This window comes from Dendropsophus ebraccatus, chromosome 9 (genome assembly GCF_027789765.1).
Source record: "Dendropsophus ebraccatus isolate aDenEbr1 chromosome 9, aDenEbr1.pat, whole genome shotgun sequence".
Lineage (NCBI taxonomy): Eukaryota > Metazoa > Chordata > Amphibia > Anura > Hylidae > Dendropsophus > Dendropsophus ebraccatus.
In genome coordinates, this window is record NC_091462.1 from 55188906 (window position 1) to 55208199 (window position 19294).

General features: G+C 44.4%; 1 protein-coding gene across 1 annotated transcript; it reads left to right on the forward strand.

The window, feature by feature from the left end:
• Positions 1-533: 533 nt before the first annotated feature.
• On the forward strand, positions 534-19059 carry LOC138802106 (cytotoxic T-lymphocyte protein 4-like). The gene is made up of 5 exons (XM_069985253.1): positions 534-617; positions 5062-5418; positions 9378-9502; positions 10653-10755; positions 18682-19059. Exons 1-4 carry the CDS (start codon positions 566-568, stop codon positions 10752-10754), a joined length of 636 nt encoding a protein of 211 aa, XP_069841354.1. The 5' UTR covers positions 534-565; the 3' UTR covers position 10755; positions 18682-19059.
• The last annotated feature ends 235 nt before the right edge of the window (positions 19060-19294 follow it).

Here is a 19294-nt window from a genome sequence, read left to right on the forward strand (position 1 = left end):
GTGTTAAGAACTGGGGTATGTAAACTTTTGATCAAGGTCATTCAGATGTTTTTGGATGTTTTTGAAAACACAGTAGTTTGATTATAAATGGCTTCACCCAACCACTAGCCATGAGTGGAAAAAAGGTTTTTGTGTTATCATTCATATTCTCTGGAAAAAGGACAAAAAAGCAAAAAGTCTGCCGAGGTATGTAAACGTTTGAGCACAACTGTATCTCCATGTTCTGAGCATCAATGTAGGTTAGATTATTACAGGCTGGTTTTTTATGTTACAACACAGTAGCACTCTGTAGGCATTGGACTGATTTATAATAAGTCAACCCAGGGAAAATCTGCAATGGAAAATATCTTTGCCACCAAAATCACATTGTTTTTGTGAAACCACATCAAGAGGCACGTAAAAAGACGTACACGCTAGCTAAACTCTTCCGCTGAAAATATGTTCCACACAGATCAAGTCTCTTGCCTCAATTCAAGCTAGAGAAAACCTGAAGCTTCTGCTTTTATCACTTGTAACAATCCAAGGTTAAAAAAGATTCAGTACATGTTACGAAACAGTCTTTGTAATGAACGCTTATCTTGTTGGCTTCCTTCTGCTGAGCTTATTGCAGCTTTCTGGTGAGTTTTTACTTTTTTTTATATTGAATGAAAAATTTTAATTATATTGTAATATATTAAAATATAATTTTCAACAAAACATGCAGAAATATATAAATACATCTGTTACCAATGAATGTGTGTTGGCATTTTGTTTCACATATAAAGTATGTTTTCTGTGCCACAGTATTTGTACCAGATATGCTTCGTAACGCTACTAAAATTGTATCTTCTGGTCGGTATTACTTAGTTTATTAACCATCTAAATACATAAACATGCCTTTGAAAAATTTTTAATATTTCAAAGATTTTCAACCCACTTCTTAGACCAATATAAAAATTGTTCAATTTACGTTTAGTCGCTTTTATTTTCATTGCTTGATGTGCATTTTTATGTAAACGTTTTATTCTATTCTATAAGCTGAAAGATATAATGTCATTAATATACACACTGTTTACATACAGCAAATACTTTATGTGGTGTTGGAACAAGCAACACAGAAAAAGTATTTTGATGAAAATATCGGCCTAAATAATGAAAAGCCTGATGAGGTTTAGACACATCATAATACCAGAAATGTATGTAAAGCTAAATTAAAAGAATAAGGCCTCCTTTACATTCATCGAGTTTTCTGGCTCAGTTTGCTTTGCTACTGCACCAGAGGGAAACTAATGTTTGAACTGATACTATTTGTTTGAATAGGACAGTTCAAACTATGTCGCCCTTCAATCTGGACGCCAGATCGCCTGTCAGGAAGGACGCAGGAACGCATCATACAACTCTTTTGTGCGCTTTATCTCCAATATCGGATAGTTAATGAAAAAAAGGATAGAACTCCTGATGACAACTGATATGTTTAAGTGGGATCAGGTGTCATCAGTTTCTGGTAAAAGAAGGATGCCAGACTACCTGATGTATGTGAACTCAGCTTTAAAACTACTGCTTCTGGATTAGCACAGACATTAGCATCAGACACTTCATAAAGAGACCAGACCGGTCTCGAAACATGTTGTGTCGCTGGCAAAATTCTTTTAATAAATTTTATGATATTTTATATCACGACTTCCTCTAGGACCTGCACCTGTTTTACCCCCCTTCGGGTGGAGAAGGATACTAATGGATTAGCACAGGCAGCCGAAATCTTTTTGTCACGAAAAATGCACTCAGGTTGTCAGAAAGACTGATAAAATTTAAATTTCACCGCACAATTCACAACATGTTTATTTGCTACCTGTTTCATTGCCGTTGGTGTTACATGATGTAGTAGTATGGTTCTTGTATTGATGTAAATTATTTTAGGAAGTTTCAGTACTTTGATCTACATTTATTGCAGTTGGACTGACTAAATCTATTCCTGGTTAATAATTGCTAATAATGTCTAGATGACCACAGATAAAATATTACTGCCATGATTTCAACCCCCCTGGAATTCCAGTGAAGTACCTCTGTTCTACATAATGACTTAATGTAAGACATAAGTAGATGTCATTCTTCGTACAAAGCTTATATAGATATATAAATATATGGCAAATGTTATTTCATTACATATAAGAAATATAAAAGGTTGAAGTAAATTTTCATCGGTGGTTGGAAGAAGAAAAGGATCTTGATTTATAAGAAAAATTCAATTTAATAGGGCCATTGGTCTAAACCTTGTTATTCATTGTGGCTTTGCATAGTCTAATGCACTTTCAGTGTTTCCCCATTTACTTGCCTATCTAGTCAGTCACTAAGGGGGAGATTTATCAAAGGGTGTAAAATTTAGACTGGTGCAAACTGCCCACAGCAACCAATCACAGCTCAGCTTTAGGCAGTGCTGAAAGGAAATAGGAGTTGTGATTGCTTGCTGTAGGCAGTTTGCACCAGTCTAAATTTTACACCCTTTGATAAATCTCCCCCTAAAAGTTCAGCAGCATGGTTTTGAAATGTGCCATTATAGAGGGAGTAGAGTAGATCGCTTTACAAAAACATACTTCTCTTTAAGGTTGTGCTTTCACAGATTACATTTTTTGTCTTTAATATATTATCAATAGGCATCAACATATAATATTTATCCTTAGATAATAAAAAAGAAAATGCAGGCTAGATGGACCATGTGGTCTTTTTCTGCTGACAATCTTCTATGACATTTTATTGCAGCAATCCCCCACCCCCATCCAGAAACAAGCCTTTGGCTCTTCACCCATAGTTAAAAATAATGCTTCTAGAAGAGAACCCTTTCATTTTACATTCAATGTAGGACATTTTGGTGTGAATCCAGCACTAAACAATAATCTACTGTATGGTACATTTGATCAGAGTCCAGAAACTCATGGAAAAATTAGCTTTTTCTCAAGTGCAAATCACTATTACAAACTTATGTAGTGAGAGGACTACTGTTCACATGCTTTAAAGAGAACCTGTCATCATTTCCATGCTGCCCAAACCATAAGTCATTGGGGTGGTCCATGGTGGCTTCTTCCCACCCCACCAGACTTGCTTGATATATCTCACTCTGGATATAGGGAGGTATATATCAATCAAGGCTGTCAGTGTGTGCACCAGCCACCTGTGACCGCTCTGATGATTCAAGGTTCAGGCAACATGAAAGTGACGACAGGTTGGCTTTAAATAGGCACTGCCATTAAAAAATTTTTTGATGTCAGAGAAACATATGAAAAATTTTGACTAGTCAGGGTCTGATTGTTCAGGCTGCAACCGATCAGGAGAATGAGCCAAGAGAAGTCCACATGTCCAGCTATGTGTCACGTGACCTAGATGGACTTTTAATGCAAGGCGCCATCTAGGTCTCAGACACAGAGTGGGTAGAAGAGCACGTGCCAGCGTGGTTGTCTTCCCACTTGTTCTACTCATTTGTCAGGATCTGAACACTCATATATGAAAAGTGCTTTTTTTTTAAAGGGATTGGCCTCTTTATAGTTCATTTGACATATTCAGTTCATATTGACAGCAGCTCTCTGTGAATCTCATAGAGCCCAAATCAAAAATCCCTCCTCCAAGCTCTGCTGTCCTGATTTGTGGTGATTCTAAGATTGTCAACATGGACAAGCATGTGACCATGACCCACCCTCTGTGTCCTCCACTGAGCCTGTATATGCCTATGGTGGACAAAGATGGCGGGACATGGTCACATGCTCCTCCATGCTCTGTCATCTAAGGGGGCAGCAGTGGAAGGGGCTGTGGGGAGCAGCGGGAGGGGCATTCCATTCCTGGGCTACCCATTGAAGTCAGCGGTGGTCTGCTGCCGCCACTCTTATTACTTAGAGCAACAAGCAGCACACCATCATTAAAATAATAAGAACTAGAGCCCTAGAGCTACCAGCCTTTGGCTGTATCCATGTTTTCCAGGTTCCTGGATAATACCACATTGAAAGTAAAAGAATTATGCAAGTTCCTGTCAGGGTTGAATCATGCAAAAGCATACTGAAGCGAGTGCTGTGATAACACTATATTACTGTAGTAAGTTATGTATCTTGGGGTGATGGTCTTATTTAATACCTCTTTAAGCCTCGCAGATCTAAAATGGAGGGGGTAAAAAGATAATAAAATCAGCTTCTCATTAGCTTCATATTAGAATGCATCAAAAGATCAAAGGATGGGCCCTGTAGCATCCATCGGTCTAAAAATATAACTTTATGTGATTTCTTACAAACTTGCTTTCTAAGTTTATCATGTGATGTCTTTTATAGAAAGCTAAATAAAGCTGTCTTTTTTCCCCCTAAAGAATTCTGGAGCCAAATAGGAGAGCTGAAAGCTGCATTCGGCTCTCCTCAGCAGCTCTGTAGATAATGAATGAATCTGTGCTTCACAAGCGTGGCCCGTAGATCTGTTTAGAAGGGATATTGGGGTCCTGTTCTTGTAGTTATGCCCTATCCTGTACATACTGTGAACAGGAGGGTATAACTACTCCAGATGGGAACATCCCTTTAAAGAAGCATTTCATGCGTTTTTCAAATTTCTCCAGGCTAACACATATACTTATTGATGATCGGTGTCCCATTGCACGGCGTCATTACGGTTCTATGGTGCAGTTCAAATCACACAGGCACCTCTTTGCCGACTGACCTGCAGCTAAGGAGGCCGGAAGCCAAGGTCTCCAATGTCTCTATGTGAAAGTGCTTTGATAGAGATGCATTGGAGACCCAAGGGGTCAGAAGAAATGGACATCACTACCAGTTGGTTTCTGAATGGTGCCATAGTACAGGAATGAAGCCGTGCTGTGGGACACCAATCATCAATGGTAAGTATATGTGCCAGTCTGCAGCGGGCAGAGAAAAAAAACGTGGAATAGTTCTTTAAGCCTGGGTAGTATATAACATAGGGAAAAAGATGTATATGGAGTTTTGGCACATTGTTTGCTAGTAAACTTGTATGTCTCATCATTTTTATTTAAGTCATTCAACATGATTGTAGATGTACCACCGATATATTACACTATAATAAAATATATATTTTTTTTTACAGCTCAAACTACTTCGACCAGCTCAGGTCCACATGTAGTGATTGCCTCCCGAATGGGAAAAGTGGAACTTTGCCGATATAGTCCAAAAAAGGACTCTGTGTTTAATTTGACTCTAGAAAAAGGCAATGATGGAACTATGGAATGTTTGGTAGAAAGTTTGGGTGCAGAACTAAAATTACACAACTGGATAGACAAAGCACAATGTCGTATTTTCAAATTCAATGGCACTTTTTCTTTAAGTCTTATAAACCTTGAAGAAAAGCATGCTGGCAACTACAGTTGTCATCTGAAAAGTTTTTTTCCACCTCCTTTAACTAACTCTGTTTTTAATAGGACACTTTTATATGTCAATGTCACTGGTAAGTATTCAGTTTTCTCATGTCGTATTTAATAAATCGTGATTTTATAAGGCTAGATTCATACATACTATTCTTGGTGCAGCTACTTTTTTTTTTGCCAAAGCCAAGAGCTTGTCTAACAAAGAGAAATAGAAAAGAGAAACTTACATGTCCTGAGGTGCACTTAGGGGTTATTTCTGTTGCCTCCCTTTCCAGAGGGCTACATTAAAGAGAGGAATCATGGGCATCATTTAAGAACTGCTACAGAGGGGGAAGGTTTAGGCTTCCATTGTTCCCAATTTTTAGTCTATGTTTGAACAGTTCATACACTATCAAATGTTCAGTGCAATCAAAGCCAAGAAGCCAGCAGGAGATTTCGGGAATGCTGCAAAAGGAGGTGAGGCTTTAACTCAGCAGCCAATCACTTTTGTCCTTTGGTAGTTTAAAACATGTCTATTCTGAACTCTGCAACTGAAATTCTTTAACAATTACACAATATGTGAACTATGTGAATTATCGACTGTACTTGGACAATTACTGGCCAATAATTGTTTTGTGTAATAGCTCATGCAGAAAGGCAATCGATCGGCCAACATGCACAGATCACGATAGCGACGTTCGGCTTCTCCATGTAACAGGAGCAGTGGCAGCAGATTGGCACTATCCTCTATGGCAGGGGTGGGGAACCTCCGGCCCGCGGGCCGCATCCGGCCCCTGAGACCTCCCGATGCGGCCCGCGGCCCGCAGCTCCCCTGTGACACGCGCTGCTCTGGAGGAGGAAGGAGCCGGCGCACACAGCATCCTCCGGTGTCTGTGACAGCTGCCGTGCTGTCTGTGTCGGCTCCTTCCTCCTCCAGAGCGGCGCGTGTCTTCAGTCTCCTGCGGGCCGCGCGCGATGACGTCATTTTATCGCGCGCCGCCTGCAGGAGAAGTCCGGCACAGAGGACCTGGGAGAGAAGAGGACCTGGGCAGCGTGGGAGCGGAGGTAAGGTGAGTGGGATGTTTATTTTTTTTTATTTGGGGGTTAAATAGGCTACCAGGGACATGACTGATGGGGGGGATAACTAGGCTACCAGGGACATGCCTGATGGGGGTTAACTAGTCCACCAGGGACATGACTGATGGGGGGGGGGATAACTAGGCTACCAGGGACATGACTGTTGGGGGGGGGATAACTAGGCCACCAGGGACAAGACTGTTGGGGGTTAACTGGTCCACCAGGGACATGACTGTTGGGTGTTTACTGGTCCACCAGGGACATGACTGTTGGGGGTTAACTGGTCCACCAGAGACATGACTGTTGGGGGTTAACTAGGCTACCAGGGACATGCCTGATGGGGGGGATAACTAGGCCACCAGGGACATGCCTGATAGGGGTTAACTAGGCTACCAGGAACATGACTGTTGGGGGTTAACTGGTCCACCAGGGACATGCCTGATGGGGGTTAACTAGGCTACCAGGGACAGGCCTGATGGGGGTTAACTAGGCCACCAGGGACATGACTAATGGGGGTTAACTAGGCTACCAGGGACAGGCCTGATGGGGGTTAACTAGGCTACCAGGGACATGCCTGATGGGGGGGGTTAACAAGGCTACCAGGGACATGAATGAGGGATTAACTAGGCTACCAGGGACATGACTGATGTGGGTTAACTAGGCTATCAGGGATATGCCTGATGGGGGTTAAATAGGCCACCAGGGACATGCCTGATGGGGGTTAACTAGGCTACCAGGGACATGACTGATGTGGGTTAACTAGGCTACCAGGGACATGCCTGATGGGGGTTAACTAGGCTACCTGGGACATGCCTGATGGCGGTTAACTAGGCTACCTGGGACATGCCTGATGGCGGTTAACTAGGCTACCAGGGACAGGCCTGATGGGGGTTAACTAGGCCACCAGGGACATGACTGATGGGGGGGATAACTAGGCTACCAGGGACATGGCTGGGGGGGTTAACTAGGCTACCAGGGACATGCCAGATGGGGGTTAAATAGGCCACCAGGGACATGCCTGATGGGGGTTAAATAGGCCACCAGGGACATGCCTGATGGGGGTTAACTAGGCTACCAGGGACATGACTGATGTGGGTTAACTAGGCTACCAGGGACATGCCTGATGGGGGTTAACTAGGCTACCTGGGACATGCCTGATGGCGGTTAACTAGGCCACCAGGGACATGACTGATGGGGGGGATAACTAGGCTACCAGGGACATGGCTGGGGGGGTTAACTAGGCTACCAGGGACATGACTGATGGGGGTTAACTAGGCTACCAGGGACATGGCTGGGGGTTAACTACAATAGCAGGGGCACTAGGGGAACAATACCTTGCCTTGCCCTGGGTGCTGCAAACCCCCGCTACTAACTGCCGCGCACGGTATGGGGCCCTCGAATGATTTTATTAATGCCCGACCGGCCCTCGACATGGAAAAGGTTCCCCACCCCTGCTCTATGGGCTACCTGGATAATCTAAAGATCGTTCGGGCAGCCCCTTTCACAGCTCTAACCTGCTCACTGTTGTTGCATGTAATAGCGCAGGGAATAAGCCCTGTCTTCTGAATATAACATGCAGGAGGATTTTCCTGCTAAAAAAAGTGTATCTTATAAGGCGAAAAATACAGTATATCATAAAACATGGACAGTCCCACTTGGAAACACCCTAACTAGGGGCTTCCTAGCTGACAGACAGTGTGTTCCAGGGTGGTATTCTTGCCCACATAGGTGCTTGACTTTAAAGCACCACAAAAACATGGCTACTTTCTTCCAAAGACAGCACCACTCTTGTCTCCAGTTCAGGTGTGGTTTGCAATTAAAGGGGTTATCTAGCGCTACAAAAACATGGCCACTTTTCCCCCTACTGTTGTCTCCAGTTTAGGTGCGGTTTGCAATTAAGCTCCATTTACTTCAATGGAACTGAGTTTCAAAACCCCACCCAAACTGGAGGCAATAGTAGGGGGAAAGTGGCCATGTTTTTGTAGCGCTGGATAACCCCTTTAAGCTCCATTCACTTCAATGTAACAGAGTTACAGAAACCCAGCCAACCTGGAGGCAAGAGTGGTGTTGTCTATGGAAGAAAGTGGTCATGTTTCTGTAGTGCTGGATAACCCCTTTATTTATGTACACTGATTGTGTTGCTCTACTGGTACCACAAAGGTTGTGATTAGTAATGTGTTTGGTTTTTATGCACATACTAAAAGCTAAGTTTTACTAAACCTATAGTTCTTCCACAGACATCCTTATTTTTTTTTTTAATACTAAGGTTCTTCTACCTGTTTATTGCATTTATTTACACTGCATCAAATCTGCAGCTTCAAATCTGCAACATCAAATCTGCCACAGATTCTGTCTGTGTGAACTAACCCTTAGGGTGGGTTCACACGTACTGGAATCACAGCAGATTTCCACTGTGAGTATGTAAACCTCATCCTCATTAACCCAATGCTGACCGGTGAATACTATCCACGCTTTGCCCTGCTTCTGTGGCTCCTGGCATCTTGATGTCCTGCTAAGCTAATCAGTGCGCTGTCATACCGCAGTCAGGGCTTTATTTACCACTAGGAACCCCTAGTCTCCCCCTTCCCGTTCAGACCTGCTAGTGAATGAAAAATTCTATTCAGACAATGTTTGTACATGCAGAGAAATGCATGTAGGGGAAACCACAGTCCCCCATGCTCCCCAGGATGGGGCGTCCTCAGGTTTGTGCCTAGGGCAGCAGCAGCTGTTAATACGGCCCTGGCCGCAGTCACAGATTGGCTGAGCCCAATGTCAGGGAACCGGGAGCCACAGAAGCAGGCTGGAGTGCAGACGGGGAAAGTATTCACCGGTCAGAGTGAAATCCACTGCGATTCCGGTATGGTCCGGCATTAATAAAACTTGTTTATGGATATTTCAGATGGGTACATTCTATATAATATACAATGATTTGCTATTATTAATCTTTAGTGACCATATTTAATTTTTATCTTAGATTTTGCAGATGTTGCTGTGCAACCTCCAGCTTGTCATATACTGTCATTTATGGAAACATGGTTTTTGATTGGAGCTTCTCTCTTCCTGCTTGTATGTTTTATAGTGGTATTATTCATAAACTTCCAAAGAAGGGTGAGTATTAACAACAGGTAACACTTTTATTTTAATAAGCACACAAAGTCAGGAGTGCACTAAAAAACTTTACTCTGGGGTCCTGGGCCCCAATGGCTGATGTGTGCTATGTAATGTGTCATGCTGGTTTGGGGTGCTAAACCACAAGTAATGTGTCGGACTAAGATGAGATAGCAAAGAATGTGAGAACTAGTGCCTCACATAGGGAACCACACAAAACTGTTTCCTATACCCTGTCTATTATACAAACTTATATTGCTCAAACCTCCACCAAGGGTCATATTAAAGGTAACCAAGATATGGAACCATTAACCCAGTAGGACTTCTCAACTAACATGGGCCCTATACCAACTGCAGACAATCTCCAAGTGGAAGATAAAACAGCTACCTACGCTTTTTTCAGCTATGTGCTATACTATTGCTATACTATTCACTTTTGCCCCTGATATACCTAGTGCCATATAACATTACCGATATACCTGGTGCCATGCATTACCCCTATTACTACCACTAAATGGTTGTATACTGTAGACCAGGGGTGTAAAATTCAGGCCCTCCAGCTGATGCAAAACTACAGTACAATGGACAGCTAAAGCTTTAGCCCAGCTGGGGGTTGCCAGTTAGGGAAATCATTCAAGTAGATAGGCACAGTGGGGTAGGTTCAGACCAGTTCCACATCCTTACTCATTACAACAACGTGTAGATCTCCAAATTTCAATTATAGATAAATCTGATTTTATTGGCCGGGGCTGCATTCTTCATCCTGCTATATCTTGGGGTTTGCAGGAGGTCTCAAGAGTGAGAGCCAATGCAATCTTTAGCTTTTGATATGTTTAAAAAAATTATTTATCTAACACTATTGCAATAAGGAAAGTATGGTGGACATTTTGATACCATACATACCTTCTGCACTACTGTGTGATCCGGCATCCTGCTCCACTGCATCCTGCGACTATTTTGAAACTGAAGCCAGGACCAGACATCTGAAGCTTACTTATGGCTTCTCTTTGTAGCTGTATGGAGTTATCCACATGGGTGGCTCAGTGTTACTGAAAACAATAAGGCGGGCTGCAGGAAATGACAATGGATGGATACACAGCAGGGATGTTTGAGCAGTTTCTGTATTTATTAACAATTCCTGTTTTTACAGCATTGCAGAGAATGTGCTGCTAGAAATATGGAGACAACAGAGTATAATAGCGAATATATGCACATGGCTTCTGTCCCACTTGCAAGACACCGGGTGCGCTAAGGTAAAATGAACATCTGCTAATATATATCATAAAGCAACTTTAAAGCATTGCTGGTTTTGTTAGATTAACTCCTTCAGCATTTTGACAAGTGCTAAAGGGAGGGAGAAAGATTATACTGCCGCAGTGTGGACATGCAGCAAAAGATTGGTATATTGGTATTTACACAAGGAATAGCTGTCCTGAGCTTTATGGGTGGACAGAGATAAAAGGGAAGCCTTGATTTAAATTTCACACATTTCTAAAGGCGGGCGGGCTCAGCTTGCAGGTACACAGCCTAGACCCTCCAAGACTTTCTCCCGCGCTCTCTTCTGCAGATAGCACATGCCAAGCCCCGCCCCCACTTCCAGTATTTTATCCTGATGTTGTTCTTACTTGAGGCAGTATTCCCCTAACAATAGGCAGAAGACAGCACATTTTAGAGAAATGAGACACCTATTGATGTGTCAATTCTTCGGGCAGATCGCGGATTGAACTAAAAATTGAGTCAATGGGACAGGCTTAGTAATAAATATAATGATAATATACAATAAATAACTTCCAAAGATTCCTGTTTTAGGGCTATGAGCCATATTGCTTAACTGTCGGATTAATACATTTATCACAATTCTCAAAAAGTTTATTTTCAATTTTGCACATTTTGAATAGGTATATTCATGGCTATAGCAGAGCTTATGGCTATGTTCTCGGTTCACGATCGAAATGATGGCCATTTTTATTGAACAGCCGTCATGTAACATGTAATGCCCCTTATGTTATATTCGGATATTATACGGATAATGGCCATTGTTATAAAAAAAAAGGCCATTATTTGTTGTTAAATGGCAGCTATCGAATAAAAACGCCCATCATTTTCACAGCAGTGTGTGAATATAGCTTTTATTTGAAATGCTAAGCTTTTCTTTCTACTTTAAAAAGACGGATTTCTTTTTTTTCATATGTGCACATAATTCTTAAAAATATTCATACCTGAAATGGAAATAATGTGAGGAGTTGGAATAGATTACCAAAAATGAAACAAATAACCTTTTGATTCATGAACAAATTGTGCTTGTTTTTCTGCAAACCTGCTTTGTTGCTCATAGCATGACTACAATAGAAAGGTAACAGAAAAACACAAGAACCTAAAAAAAAGTGTGAATGTTATGTACTGTAACTATACAATTTACCAAAACCACAATCTCAACAGCTTTCCTATATTCTGAGCAGTCCACATGTATATACATAAGTTCAGATTCTTTTTTTTTTTTTTTTTTTAATTTATAGGGGTTCTGGACTGTGGATACTGTCATGCTCTGTGACTCTCCTAGTCCACGGTGTGGGTTGAGGTTGTCTCTGACTTGTCCTCTCTTGAAAGGGGTTTAACACTGCATAGTGTTGTGTAGCCTTACTGAGTAGAAACTGTTATCTGTGTTTTGTCTTGCTTCCTACCCATACAGGGTTCTGGCTAAGACTGACATGCTTGAGGGTGGGGGACCTGGCAGAGGGCCAGGGCCTACAGAGAACTACTGTAGAGAGCTGTCTTGCTTGCATCCTTTCTCTACAATTTTCAATAAAAAAGAGCTATGCACCTACTCTACCCATGTGACTTCCTTCCTCAGAGTATCTAAAGTGCACTGTGAGTGGGTGAAGAGTTCAACAGAAGAAGTAAAGAGAAAAATGATAGGAGAGAAGAAGAGAGAATTCCCATAGGTTCACAGATCCATGTGACACGCAAATAAACAATAACTAGTGATGAGCGAGTACTAAAATGCTCGGGTGCTCGTTACTCGAGACGAGTATTTCCCGATACTCGAGTGCTCGTTTTCAGTGTCGGACTGGAGTCCTTGGGCCCACCAGGGGAAATCATTCTTGGGGCCCACCCTTCTGCCACCATACTTATCTATGGTAACATTAATAAGGCTCCAGTTACACGGCGTGATATGGGGCAGTGTAGAGCAGCAAACCATTGCTAATCAGCAGGGCAGGAATATACTGAGATGTGCGGACGCCAGCAATGATTTGTACAGATGCACAAAAGATCAAATCAGCCGACTATGGGACATTTGCTTGTCAGCTTATCTCTGGCACTTTTACATGGGGCTTCCAAGGAGCACTTGTTACCAATTATTGGCCTGTATAATCGCGCTATAAGACAATTTTCTTTGCATGATAACACTGTATACTTAGATACAAAAGTGATACAGCCACCAATAACACATATTACCGCCATACTGTTACTGACCAAATCCAGTATACCAAGACTGATATTACCAATAATACCAGTATAAAAGAGGGAAATATTATCACCTCACATATTACCACCATACTGTTACTGACCAAATCCTGTGTACTATGACCAATAACCAGTATATAGAAAGGAAATATTACCGCTACACCACAACCACCATATCGTTACTGACCAAAAGTATACTAAATCCAATAAAACACAGTACCACATAAAAAGTAACAAATAATACCACCACATACTGACTAATACCACCACATACTAACACCACCGCTGCTACTAAATAATCCACTGTACACAGATCACTATCACCTCATACAGTCATATAGAGGCTGACCCAGCCCTACACAGGCTCTATACACCATATACATTACACTGCAGTTATATCAGGTGACTCACAGGGGACGTCTTCTCTGATCGGAGTTCTTCCCTTTTTATCTTCTCCATCTGCTCTTGGCCATCATGAGAACTTCTCCGAGCCACGAATCCACAGAATCTGCCAGAGAAAGATATTAGGCTCCTCACTCTGGCACCATCCTCATCTCTATACACACTGCACATCTGTATTGGCCCCTTTACACCCTCATTTAGTGGGTAGGCTGACATATATATCCCTTATAGTATATGCCCCCCTCTCTGTAGACACCTTATAGATGGTCCCTTGTTCAGTCCTCCATGTAGATGGCCCCATGTGCATCTACTATAGTAGAGAGCAGTAGTGGATTATAATAGGGGCGTTTTGGGCGGCAGCCGGGGCCCTGAGCTCCTGGGGGGCCCATGACCACCCAAAAAGACTTATACTTTCAATGGTGTACTGTCTCCTGGCTACACTTCCGCCATGATTTGCAAAAAATCACTGTTTTTTTATGGCAATTTTGCACAAATCAGGACATCATGACATTATCTGTCCTGTACTATGAACGCCAGGCTAGTGCTGCCATAGTTACAGTGGGGTGGGGGGGCCCAGGCTTGGTGAGCAGCCCAGGGCCTATGGTAAAGTTAATCCGCCCCTGGTAGAGAGCCCCCTCTGTGTAATCCCTTTATAGTAGATGACAACCTCTGTGCATCCCCTATATCAGGGGTAGGGAACCTCGGCTCTCCAGCTGTTGCAAAACTCCCATCATGCCTGGACAGCCGAAGCAAAAGCTGTAGTTTTGCAACATATGGAGAGCCAAGGTTCTTTATCCCTGTCCTCTGTGTAGTCCAAAATAGTAGATGCCCCCCTGTGCATGCCCAATTGTATACGCCCCCCCCATGTAATGCGCCTTATAGATGGCCCCTTTGTTGTCCCCCTCTGTGTAGTGACCCTTATAGATCGCCTTCCCTCTGTTTTCCCCATTATAGATGGCCTCCCCTGTATTGTCCCCCTTATAGATGTCCCCCTGTGTTGCCCCCCTTATAAATGGCACCCCGTATTGTCCATCCCTCATATATATAGCCCCCAGAGTTGTCCATGCCCCATATAGGTAGCCACCTTATGTTATCCATCCCCCATATAGATAGCCCTCAGTGCTGTCCATCCCCCATATAGCCCCCTTATGTTTTCCATTTCCATATAGGTAGCCCCCTTATGTTGTCCATCCCCCATATAGACCCTTATGTAGTCTATCCCTCATATAGCCCCCAATCTTTTCCATCCCCCATATAGCCCCCAGTCCTTTCCATCCCACATATAGCCCCCTTATGTTGTCCATCACCCCATAGCCCCCCTTATGTTGTCCATCCCCCCATAACCCCCCTTATGTTGTCCATCCCCCTATAGCCCCCCTTATGTTGTCCACCCCCTCTATAGGCCCCCTTATGTTGTCCACCCCCCTATAGCCCCCCCCCCCCTTATGTTGTCCAGCCCCTCTATAGCCCCCTTATGTTGTCCAGCCCCTCTATAGCCCCCTTATGTTGTCCGGACCCTCTATAGCCCCCCCTCATGTTGTCCAGCCCCTCTATAGCCCCCCCCTCATGTTGTCCAGCCCCTCTATAGCCCCACCTTATGTTGTCCAGCCCCTCTATAGCCCCCCCTTATATTGTCCAGCCCCCCCATAGCCCCCCTCATGTTGTCAAGCCCCTCTATAGCCCCCTCATGTTGTCCAGCCCCCCATAGCCCCCAGTGTTGTTCATCCCCCATAGCCCCCCTCATGTTGTCCGGCCCCTCTATAGCCCCCCCTTATGTTGTCCATCTCCCCTATAGCCCCCCTTTATGTTGTCCAGCCCCCCATAGCCCCCAGTGTTGTTCATCCCCCCATAGCCCCCCTCATGTTGTCCAGCCCCCCTATAGGCCCCCCTTATGTTGTCCAGCCCCTCTATAGCCCCCAGTGTTGTTCATCCCCCCATAGCCCCCCTCATGTTGTTCATTCCCCCCATAGCCCCCCTCATGTTGTTCATTCCCCCCATAGCCCCCCTCATGTTGTCCAGCCCCTCTATAGGCCCCCCTTATGTTGTCCAGCCCCTCTATAGGCCCCCCTTATGTTGTCCAGCCCCCCTATAGGCCCCCCTTATGTTGTCCAGCCCCTCTATAGCCCCCAGTGTTGTTCATCCCCCCCATAGCCCCCCTCATGTTGTCCAGGCCCCCATAGCCCCCAGTGTTGTTCATTCCCCCCATAGCCCCCCTCATGTTGTCCAGGCCCCCATAGCCCCCAGTGTTGTTCATTCCCCCCATAGCCCCCCTCATGTTGTCCAGGCCCCCATAGCCCCCAGTGTTGTTCATTCCCCCCATAGCCCCCCTCATGTTGTCCAGCCCCTCTATAGCCCCCAGTGTTGTTCATCCCCCCCATAGCCCCCCTCATGTTGTCCAGGCCCCCATAGCCCCCCTCATGTTGTCCAGCCCCTCTATAGCCCCCAGTGCTGTCCCCCTCTGATAAAAAAAAAAAAAAACAACAACAACTCACCTTACAACACGCTCCCCCGTCGGCCTCGTGTCTCTTCTTCTCTCTTCCCTGTCAGATGAGCAGCTCCCTGGTCCCGGGCTGCGCCACCACTGAGCTCCATGTGAGCTGCGGCGGCTGCTGGGACTTCCGGTATGCGCACCCTGTACCGGAAGTCCCAGCTGCCGCGGCACGCACACGGAGCTCAGTGGTGGCGCAGCCCGGGACCAGGGAGCTGCTCATCTGACGGGGACGGGGGCGGCACGCTTGTGACCGCAAGCAGAACGCTGCTTGCGGTCACAAGAGTGATTGACAGGGCGGGAAGCCTATGGCTTCTCGCGCTGTCAATAGGAACCCTGCTACATTTAACTGGAAGCGATTGATGCGATCCCTTCCAGTTAAAAGGCAAGGTGCGGCACCCGGAGGCCGAGTGGCCCCCCCAGGAGCACGGGGGCCCCCCTTGGGCTTGCTGGGTGGAGACCACATTGATGTGGTCTCCAGCCCTGTGTCCCCTTACTGGGGGGCGGGGCCTACAACTGCTCGGGGCCCACCGGGGAATTCCCCGGTCCCCCGGTGGCCCAGTCCGAGCCTGCTCGTTTTGATCAAGTCAATGGGAGACTCAAGTTTTTTTGCAGGAGACTCAAGTTCAGTAGAGAGAAGGTCGTGTGAAAACCTGTCAACCTCAGAAATTGATGGAAACACAACGGAAATGGACAGGAAACAGCAGGGGCAGCATGTGTGCATGCCTCTGAGGCTGCCATTATGCCTAATTCTGTGCAACAGCCTGGTTAAAACAGAGGTAGGCATAGGGACCACCCAAAAACTCAGCCTGACACAGCATGGCAGTGAGAACACAGGGAACCATTAAAACAGAGGTAGCATATCATGAACCACCCAAAAATTCAGCCTGAAACAGCATAGCGATGAGGACAGAGTGAACAAGGTAGAAGCGGTAGCCAGTCAGCCTTCTAAAAATTATACCAGACCTAGCATGGCAGTGAGCAAACTTACAGGAAACGGATGATGAGATTTTCTCGAGTATCGCAAGATGCTCGTCCGAGTAACGAGTACCATCGAGTACCCTTATACTCGATCGAGGAGCAAGCTCGGACGAGCATGCTCGCTCATCACTAACAATAACCCTTTACAAAATTCAGCCATGCAACATCTAAGTACATACTGTACATCTAATACAGCGACATCTAGTGGTGAAACTTTATCATTACCTTCATCACCACATGTATACAATGAGTACAGACTTTTATGAAGGGAAACCACATTACTATGTACAGTACAGGTGTCAGACTATAATTTTGCAATAGCTGGAGGGCTGCAAGTTTGACACCCCTGATTTGTAGCTTGATTTTCCCAAAGTGAAATGGATGCTGTGTTAGTTATGAGAATGAAGTTATTATATTAATTTGTGTATTGTTTATATGGGTTTTTGAATGTTGCATTATCAAGCAGTCACCTTTTGATTTTGGATTTGTTTTCATTAAGAGATTGTGTCTTGTTTGTCAGTAAGAACAGTGCTACATGTAGCCTAAGGCCCCGTTTACACTACGGAATCAGCGCCAAGATTCCGTGTGGAAACTCCCCACGCGGACTCGGCGTCGAATCCTGCCTTCCATCTCTTTGAATGGTAGGGCTTGCGTAACATGTCGACTTTTTGAGCGGAGAGGAGCGGAGAGTGATGGCACACAAGCCCTCCATTCAAAGAGACTGAAGGCAGAATTTGGTGCCCATTACGTAGTGTAAATGGGGCCTTAGGCTATGTACCCAAACAGTATTTTTGCTCAGTTTTTTGGTCAGTATTTTGCAACAAAAAAAAAGGGTGGATTAAAAACCCAGAAAGGCTATGTTCACACACTGCTGAAATTGAGTGGATGACTGCCATTTAATGACAAATAATTTTTTATTCTAGATTGCTATTAACAACAGCCATTGCTGTTAAATGGTGGCCATCCACTCAATTTCAACAGCGTGTGAACATAGCATTTCTGTGTTTTTAATCCACTCCTGGTTTTGGTAGCAAAATACTGAACAAAATATTGATCAAAAATACTGTCAGGCTGGGGAGACACGGACAAGACAGTGAGCCCTGAACTTGCCCCAACCAATGCCCCTACCTACTTGCCACGGACGACCCTAAACGGTCGCGGACAACCACGGAGTCGGTCCCTACACTGAGTAGGTGAACACACAAACGAAGACAGACAAACAAAACACAATGGAGGATAGTCAGCTAACAGAGTCAAAAACCAAACGGACAACGCAGTACAAAATCAGAAAGGGAGCGGATAGTCAGATGTCAAGCAAGAGGTCAGAACACGGGTAGAGCAATAGCAAGGGTATTAGGACAGGGAACGCTGGGAAAGGAGCAGGGGAGCTGGGACTAGTAACAACTAATAGCCAGCAAGGAAATGAGCTTTTTATCCAGGATCAGAGACTGGGTCCAGCAGCTGATTGGAGCAGCCCTGATCCCAGCACCAAGCTCAGCTGAACAGACCTAGCAGTGCAGTAACCCTTGCACTGCCAGAAGTTTGACAGGCAAGGCAGGTGTGGCTGAAAAGTAAAACACAGTTCAGACACAATTCATTATGCAAAGACAGACAGAAATTCTTCCTCGGCCGCCCAGCATGGACCGAGGAGCGCAAAGTCACATTCCTAACAAATACTGTGTGGAACATAGCCTTATTCTTCTTGTAACACCATGAGGGATCCAGCACTACATAGCTGCATTACCTTATATAAGCGCCACTGATATATTATCACTGAGAAAAAATAACTTGTAATCTATATTGCTCTACATTTCCTTAATTATTTCATAATATATCATTATAGGTATTAAAGTCTAGTGCTTTCGAGATGACAGCAATGGAGATAAATAATAGAATCCTGAGAAAGTTTACTAAAGACAAACTTATGCAGTTTAACGAAACTGAATAATACGAGTATACTGAATGTAATAAACTACCTCCAGCAGCAGTTGCATTTTGGAAATCGGACATGGACCCTCTCACAGAGAGTGATACAGCATCTCACTAATGGAACAATACCCTCTGCAGACTTGGTTGTATGGTCATGTATGGCTTCTTTCTGAAATATAAATCCACCCTCTCTGACAATACAAACTTATTTGCTCATTTGGCATGTCCTCCCTGTGCGCCTAATTTATTGTGATTTTTGCCTCCATTAGCTAAAAATTTGGCTTACTGTTGCTTTAGTAGTAGTGCGGTGCGACATTAGAACATTTTTCACTAAATAACACACATTACAAAGTTATACAACTTTGTAATGTATGTTATGTTAGTGAATGGCCCCCTTCCCCATGTCCCCCCTACCCCCAGAAGTGTAGTGCACTATACAAAGCTGATTCGTGTCGACCCCGGCTGCCATCTTGGGGACAAATGACGTAGTCTTCACGAGGTCGACCGGACTGCACCAGCCCTCCTTC

Excerpts from the sequence above, each read along its gene's own strand:
- LOC138802106 (XM_069985253.1), top strand. The coding sequence starts at position 566 with ATGAACGCTTATCTTGTTGGCTTCCTTCTGCTGAGCTTATTGCAGCTT. Across the intron at positions 5,419-9,377 it reads TTTATATGTCAATGTCACTG|ATGTTGCTGTGCAACCTCCA; the intron begins GTAAGTATTCAG and ends TAGATTTTGCAG. Across the intron at positions 9,503-10,652 it reads TCATAAACTTCCAAAGAAGG|CATTGCAGAGAATGTGCTGC; the intron begins GTGAGTATTAAC and ends CTGTTTTTACAG.